This window comes from Onychostoma macrolepis, chromosome 01 (genome assembly GCF_012432095.1).
Source record: "Onychostoma macrolepis isolate SWU-2019 chromosome 01, ASM1243209v1, whole genome shotgun sequence".
Taxonomy (NCBI): Eukaryota; Metazoa; Chordata; class Actinopteri; order Cypriniformes; family Cyprinidae; genus Onychostoma; species Onychostoma macrolepis.
Window position 1 is genome coordinate 24,228,248 of NC_081155.1, and position 8,874 is coordinate 24,237,121.

Genomic DNA, 8,874 nt, shown 5'->3' on the forward strand with positions numbered 1-8,874 from the left:
CAACTGTAAACTGCAATCATTTATCTCTAATATCTCATTTACTAACCTTCATTTTTATTTTATTTTTTTACTCATTGGAACAATCTCAGTCACCATCTTTCATTACACCTTTTACCATACAATAGAAGTGAATGGGGACAGGTTCTGTCATTCAGCCGTACAGGCTAACTAATTTTGTGTTTATCGGGAGAAAAAAAGAAAGAAAGGAAATCATACTGCTTCTGAACAACATGAACGTGAGCAAATAAATGCCAAATTTTTGTTTTCGGATGAACTGTCCCTTTAAGCGCACTTCTCACAAAGCGATTCTAAACGTTCCCAATCTACACTTTGACAGCTCCTAACTACTGAATAACTGTTTGACAGCGGTTTGACAATAAAACAAGCACCTGTCAGATCACTACACATCCGTGACCATAAAAAACCTCTAACCTGGCAGTGTGAATGATCTGTTGAAAAGCTGGTATAGAAGAACTTTGACGCCGTCTAAGTAGAGTCGGATGAAGCCGAGGATACAAGGCAAAAGCCACCACATGTTAGAAGATGACAGCGAGTGTCTCAGTATTTACGCTCCGTGCTGAAGTACAGCAGGATGGTATCAGCTGTGTTCGATAGTTCCGCTTTCTACGTCTGTCACTGTAGACACACCAGAGTCTGGATGCCGATTTATGGGCTGTAACCACCACTACCAAGAAAGGAGGAAAAAAAGAAAAGAAAAAAAAAAGTAGCTGGTGAAGATGACCAAGAAACGCTTAAGAAAAGTAAACAGTATAACTAATGTAATTGCGGCTTTTCCGTCTCTTTTTTTTTTCTTTCTTTTTTTTCTGGCAGTTCTGAGAGAAAAAAGTCGGAATTGCGAGATATAATCAGAATTGCAAGTTTATATCGCTAAAAAGTTTTCCTCAAAACTGCGAGAAACAATTAAAGTCAGAATTGTTAGATAAAAAGTTGCAATTGGCTTTTAAATTTTTTTTATTCTGTGGTGGAAATGGGTTTAATGCAGCCTACTTAAAGGCATAGTTCACCCAAAAATGAAAAAAAAAAAAAAAAATGCTGTTAAAGTTCATCTTTGATTCAAGGACGTCAGCGTCCAGATTTCTATAAAGTCGACAATATTGCCAAATATTGAGTATGACCTGTATAATTTCCCTTCTTCTGTTGAACATAAATGTATTTTGATTAATGTGGGTAACTAAACAGTGAGGAATGTGGGTAAACAGTTTCTGGTTCCCATTGACTCATATAGCATAGCATAACATAGGCTAAATAAATAAATAAATACTATGACAGTCAATGGGTACCAGAAACTATACCCATTTTTCAAAATATTGTGAAGAAATTCACAACTTGAAAATGAGTGAATGGTGACAAAAATGTCCATTTTTAGGCGAACTGTCCCTTTAAGAGTAAAAAGGGAGATATTAGTGGCAAGTGCAAATCTAATAACTAGAGACCTAGCCAACATAATGCAGATAGATGCCCTGTAATAAAATTTCATGATAGGAAATAAGATAAAATTGTTCAATTTAACTGAACTGTTTTTTTTTGTTTTTTTTTAACAGCATTTACTCAAAGTTCACAATTTACTATTTGCACTATTTTTAAATGCCACTAGGTGGAATAACTTTCACCTTCCATAGGGGGAAAAAAAACACACAAAAAAACATTGTCAGTTTTGATTTAATGATAACCTTAATCGGCCAGTTGAGTACAGTTATCACTTATCAGCCGATGCAGATTAAATATTGATAGACTGATCGATCAAAATGTCTTATATGTTATGCAATGTTATTTTATGATGTATGATGCAAATGCGTGATATAGGCGAGATAGAGACGACTGTACGAGTATGCTTTTGATCACCTTCCAGCCCATTTCCCCCCTGTAAATTTCAGTTTATTTTATTTATTATTATTTTTTCCCCTTACATTTTGTAAACTGGGGAGACCCTCAAATTTAGCACTTTACATTAGATTCTTCTCTAAATAAGTAAAACTGCAGTACTGAGGACCCACCTACCTGAATGTTTTAGATGTCTCATTAATTAATACACCTGATTCAACTCATCAGCTTTTTAGTGTGTTAATTAACGAGACCTCTAAAACATTCTGGGAAAACTGGAGCTGGGATATAGATGCGTCAGATGTTCTTGTGCCATTGAATTACACAACACAAGATGTGCTTTTGGAACATTTTCAAATCTTGCTGGATAACAAGGATCATCAGGTTTTACTTGTGGAGATGCCAGATCACCAGCTTAAGTGCTGCTGTCAATTACCAGACATTTTAAAATTCATGTTCATTTTGCAGTTAAAATTGACACTTGAATTGTTATGCTGATAATAATTTGTCATGAAAATAGTTATATTAGCGATACACCGAAGATCTTCTAAGTTTTAGTTTATATAATACTTAGTGTATATAATATTATTTGTGAATGATCTCTGACTGGTTCACTCTATATTCTTGGCACAATCAGTTTTTTTTCTGTTGGGAGCAAACAGGCATTTATGTAGCCTACTGTCATACAAGGGGAATGTGTGCCATGAAAACCCCTCAAGAGAGAGAAACGCAAACCTGGAGCTCAGCTTTGGTGCAGTGACAGCAGGTTGTGGAGAATCCTTGATGTTTGACTAGTACTATGTAAACAGACATTTTCTAGGAAGTGCTCTCAGGCCTTATAAGTAGGGATTTGGTCTGAGAAAAGAGGCTGAATGTCTTAGATTGTGGAAAATGAGCACCTGAGCATATAATTTTGTTTATATTTAAAACATGGACCTGTTACTGAATTTTTATAATGTTTGAGAATTCAAGGGGAAAAAAGGGAAAATGTTGGACATGGGTCAAAGAGGCTAAGGTGTGACAAAATGACACCTTTCCACATCAGCACTCAGGATTTGTCCTCAAAGTTTAAATCATTTAAATCATCGTGCGATTGTGACCTGAGGGGCTTCTGCCTTGCTTCCTCTTCTTGTCTTCATCTCTTTTAGCAGGCATGTTGCTTTATCCTTTCAGGGCCAGGGAGGATGCTTCCCCTGAGCATGTTCTAACACTGACCTGAATCCCTACTCTCACTCGTTCTTTCCAGAAGTGCTAAGCCTCCAGACAAACAAGCACTCACGCATAAATTCGATCTTCTCTCTCCCTCTTTTCCTCTTACTCTGGATGCAGGATAGCAAAACAGCTGTTGTATTTCCCCCTTCAGAGTTTGTTTGTATCTACAGACTCCTTGTCAGAATGCATTCAGAACAACAGCACTTTTAACCTGGGAGCTCCAACCCTCCCCCATCTCTCACTCTACCGCTACTTATTTTCTCTCTCTCTCTCCAGTTCCAGTGTTCCAAGAACAGTTGTGTAATTTGTTACATATGTGCACATGGAGTGTAGTTGGCATTCAGAGCATGAGTGAAAATTCTGTCATTGTTTACTCACCCTCATGTCATCCAAACACAAGACTCTTCTTTCAAACACAAATTAAGAAATCTTTAATGAAACCTGAGAGATTTCTGTCCCTCGTTTGAAATTCCTGGTATTCCTGGTATGAATCAGGGGGTTTACATTTTGTGAAGATCTATGAGCTATGCCTTTATGATAATTTTGGATCTTCTACTGTAAGTTTTGGTTACATGGACATTTAATGGAGGGACAGAAACCTCTCGGGTTTTATTTCAAATATTGTAATTTGTGTTTTGAAGATTAACCAAAGTCTTTTGGTTTCGGAACAACATAAGGGTGAGTAAATGATGACAGAATTTCCATTTTTTACTTACATTAATAATAGTAATGAAATCAATCAATGTGGCATTATGATTTATTTAATGTAACCTCTTAGCTTCATACTGTTATTGTTAGTGGTTTTAAGACATGAATATAATGGGTAGCTGTGTTACAATTTAATATATCATTTATTTTTCTGTCCTCGACAATCATTGCAAAATATGTACTGTATGTACAGTATGTATGTATTCATGTATTTATTTATTTAAAACAGTTATATGAATGGAGCTGGTCATTTTGTAAAGAATACAATGATAGGAGAAGCATACACACACACACACACACACACACACACACATGCCAATATACAAGTTTAGTTAAAGACTTTACATCATTCTATTATCTCTCTTACACACACACACAAATAATATACACCTAGAAACATTACATATCAAATTGTTTTTATTATCATAATTTTTTTCTTTTTCTTTTTTTCAATTCATCTTTAATGATTTTTTATATTCAGCTGAGGAATAATACATCTTCAACAAGCACAATGAAATCTGGGTTAACTACAACCCATCTGCCCTTTATTTGTCCTTCAGATAGGAAATGTAAGCGCTTCATTGGGTTCTGTCGGTATAGCACTTCATTGTCACTGATCTGGGTCTAGCGGTTCTTTCTCAAGCTCACTTGCATAGGTGGCCCAGGTTCGAGGGCAATTTGGCAGCTGGACGCGCTCATGATGCGCTATGGTGACTGTGCTGACACTTGAGATTCCTCTCACGTTCAGAGCGGAGTATTAATCGGTGAGTCACAATGCTCGTGGCGTGAAATTGTAGCCGTTTTGCAAAAAAAGAAATAGATAAATATATATAGGCTACTCTAAACAATGGAAACGATAACGCATAATCAAAGCTTTGCCGACTATGGGACATCTGCGCTGGTTATGTTATGGGCTATACGTTGGTAAATGAAAACAAAAGGAACAAATATAAAGACATGCGAAGCTGTAGCAACGTTCTTACTGAATCTCTCCATAAAGAATGGCTGGAGGCACGAACCAAATTCCAAACGCTTTCACATCTTAAGCGCACAACAGGCGAACCACAGGTTTCTATGGCAAGCCGATTTATCGCGTAAACCCAACTAGTAGCCTATTTTTTACGTTTCTGTATTTTCATCAAATATTCAGTATTACAAATAACTAAATTAAAATGAGCCTTTCTGGCTTTACATATAGGGTACAACCAGTGTTCGAATTGTGTTAAAGTTCTTGGGGAATCCCCCTAACCAGACCCCCCCCCCAAAATAAAATTACAATAAAACCTTGTATAAATATGATTCATATTTTTTTGTCTTGTCCTTTTTATCGTTGAGAAAACCTAATTCTAAGATAAAAGCGTATTTTACGATGATCAGTGAATTATGTGCAAACAATCAGCAAAGAAGAATTAAATATCTATCTTAGGGGTGTGACAAAAATTATATCTTTTGGGTATATATACATGTATATAGATATTTTCTGGGATTTTATCGATAATAGACATATGTGTGTTGCGCTACAGGACTGCAGTGGGCAGCTGACTCCTGAAGTTTTGGAAATTCTTCATATTCTGCGTGGTCATTTCACAGCAGTGATAGAAATTTATATTTTCCAACAAGTTTAAAGTGATTTTTACCCTTTATGGGCATTTTTACCTTTTATAAAGTCTTTTTTTCCCTAGAATATCATTATCATTAAAATCATTATCAACAAAATTAATCTTTGCAATGCAGAGGAAACACGGAAGCTGCATCTGAAGTGGCATTCAGATGTATTTACACATTGTTTAATGCAAGACATGAATGCATTTAACCTGCAGTTACAAATGCATAAATGTTTTGATATTTTAATCCTAAAACATTGAATACTGATATTTGAAATTATTTAAAAATATATACTTTAAATGTGAAATTAAAACCGCCAATAGGTGGCAGTAAGTCACTGTTATTAAGTGAATCATTGCGATTGAACCGAATCATTTAAACGGTTGATTCATTCAGGAACGAAACACGGTCATGTTGCTCAGAGACGCAAAACACTGCTGTGGCTGTGTTTGGAACCATCTTTTGTTGGCAAAATAGAGCACAATTTGTTGTCTAAAAAAAAGGTCAGTCAGTCAGTCTAGCACTCATAGCTCCTCTTATAATCTGTATGATGAGGGAATTCGCAAGTTTCAGTCTGAACAAAATTCAGCGATGACTAATCTGACCGCCTCTGATTGACCATTGCATTCCTAAACTCAACAGAATCGTGTGTGATTGGTTATGATGAGTAAAGCTGTGCAAACGCTTAAAAATAAAATACGATGTAACATGAGCAGGTCTAAATTGAATACAGCCATCGAATCTTTTCGTTTAATTTTCATTTTCACTAGTTCAATGTTTCAAGTATTATAGTTTTATTGAAAAACCAGGGGACCCCCCCAAAGTATATATTTTTAATATATTTCTTAATGCTTATGGGAGGTCCGGGACCCCCCGCCCCCCCTCAATTCGAACACTGGGTACAACAGAAAAAAATGCGAAGAAAAAATGTGCTATTCACTGCATCTAAAATGTATTATTGCAGAAAAAAAACAAAAAAACAAAAACTTTGTATTGAACATTAATGGAGCAACCGATTTTGTGTGAAAATAAATCTTAAATCAAATTGTTTATTTTGTTTAAAAATCTTATAAACGTATGAGGTGGCAAGAGGGGCCTTTTACCCCACACACGGGGTAAAAGGCCCACCAGCATGGGGTAAAAGGCCCACCAGCATGGGGTAAAAGGCACATGGTATTGATACAAATACTTCAGCTAAAATCATGTTTTTTAAAATAATGTCTAACTTAATATTTGTTCAAAACAATCATTTTAGCAAAGTTTGTACTATTTTCTGCTTATTTTGAAAAATAAAATAGCCTAATTTTTGTTCAATAAATGAAGTTCAGATGCAAAAGCCTCTAAGTGCCATCTGAAATTTTCTTCTAAAATTAGCATTTTTCTCAGGATCCTACACTGTAAAAAGTGATAAGTTGACTTAACTTAAATAAATTGAGGAAACCCCGTTGCCTTAAAATGATTAAGTAAATAATAAAAATAAAAAAGTTAAGTGAACTTGACAATTCACTTAAATTATTTTTTTAATTATTATTTACTTAATAATTTTAAGGCAACGGGGTTTCCTCAATTTATTTAAGTTAAGTCAACTTATCACTTTTTACAGTGTATGTTTATGTTCTGTTATTTCACTTTAATGGCAAAGAAAAGAACCTATTCATTACCATTAAAGCGAAATTACTGAACCTTCAAATAGGAGCCTGAGAAAAATGCTTAATTTATAAGAAATTTTCAAATGGCACTTAAAGGCTTTTGCATTTGAACTCTTCAAATATACTGTCATTAAAATATGTTAATAGAAAAATATATAGCCTGTTTTAAAATATAGAAACAAAATCATTTTAATAAGTAAAGATTCTGAAAGTACTGAAGGAGATCTAATAAAAATTGAATATATATTTACAGTATCAACAACAAATAATATTTTATTATGTGATTAATATCATGTTTTTAAATATGATGGTTTCATTCTAAACATGGTGATTATCTCTAATGTGGACACCCAACATAATATATTATATTTACCATCTAAATTTAAACATGTCATGTCAACAAATGGAAAAGTCAGCGATCTGTTAATTATCATGTTAATTACTGTGCACCTTTAGCCCCAACAGCGGGGGTGCTTTTTACCCCAAATACTATACTTTTACATATTCTTTTGTTATTTTAAAACTGTTGCTTTAATTATCTTAAACAAAACTGAAAATCATAAAGAAGACCTTTGTCTCAAAATATATGCCTTAAGTTTAGCGATTCTCGTTTGCTACTTAAATTTACAACATTATATTAGATCAAGTAAGCACAGAATCAACTTTGCACTGTTGCGTGCTATAGCGTCAAAGATCAGATACACATGCATCTTTCTAAAGGAATGTTTTGGAAAGTGCTAAGCCATGTTTTGTGCCATCTAGTGGTTTAGATGAATCAAAGGCGCCTTTAACCCTGTTGTACCCTATAAAATAAATTCTAGCTTGAGATGAATGTTACCGACTAACTGGTGACAGATACATGAGTATCCATTTATAAATAAGCTCTAATATAACTGAAATGGATAACTATTAACTAATGAGATTTACTAGTTCCAGTAATCCTGGGCTTGGAGGGATTGGAGTTTAGCTTCAATTCCAATCAAACTCACCTGAACTAAAGTAATCACTGTCTTCAGGATTACGAAAATCATCCAGGTAGGTAAACTGGGACAAGTTGAGCTAAACTCTGCAGGACGATGGGACTGCAGGATTGGACAATCCTGAACTAGCTGAAAACTGGAAAAGGAGGCAGCGAAAACGGAAATACAATTTTCTGTGATAGTTGACATATTATAAAATATAAAGAAATTAATGGAAAAACTGCATTCAATTTGTTGCCACTTACAATGGAATAGCCTAGTTGATGTAACTGTTGAGCAATGGGATAAGTTCTAGAACATAAATAAGTACTAATTGACAGCTCTACAAGTGACTAATGTAATATGGAATATAAATACTAGTATCCATTGAATAGTTACTAGTGGAAATTGAAAAATGTAGGCTAGCCTACCTGTAAGTATCGAATTACTCGTTAGTAATTATACATAGAGCCTGAACAAAATAAATGCTATTTAATTTAAAGGAATAAATGTTAAATAGGCTTGCCATAGGTTTCCATAAACTTCCAGTGCGATTAACTGGTAGCCTGTAAGATATTTGCTTTAGTGTATCTGACAGCAGAAAAATAAGACATCCATAAACTGTACACCACAAGCAGGCGACACTCAGATAATGCCATCCTTAAAAACCACTGACAGCCCTCAATATCATATCTCAACTTTTATTGTTCATTTTCGCTCATAGCGCAGATGTTTTTGCTCACTGTTGTTTATTTGGAAAGGTAAGAATTTAATTTATGAAATGGATACAGTACTTGCATATAAACTTAATGAGAAAGCAAGTTATTTTATCATAAATGGCAGCAATACGTCCACTAAATTTAATTTAAACGAGAATAAGGTGCAGTGGCGTTCCTTAG

The 8,874-nt window shown here is 34.6% G+C and overlaps 1 protein-coding gene across 1 annotated transcript in view; it reads right to left on the minus strand.

The window, feature by feature from the left end:
* Positions 1 to 636, minus strand: part of dhrsx (dehydrogenase/reductase (SDR family) X-linked) — a 51,553-nt gene extending 50,917 nt beyond the window's left edge. The window contains exon 1 of the mRNA XM_058783470.1: positions 433 to 636. Coding sequence (XP_058639453.1) covers positions 433 to 535 — 103 coding nt within the window. The 5' untranslated portion in view covers positions 536 to 636. The remainder of the gene's footprint in view (positions 1 to 432) is intronic.
* Between the last annotated feature and the right edge of the window lie 8,238 nt (positions 637 to 8,874).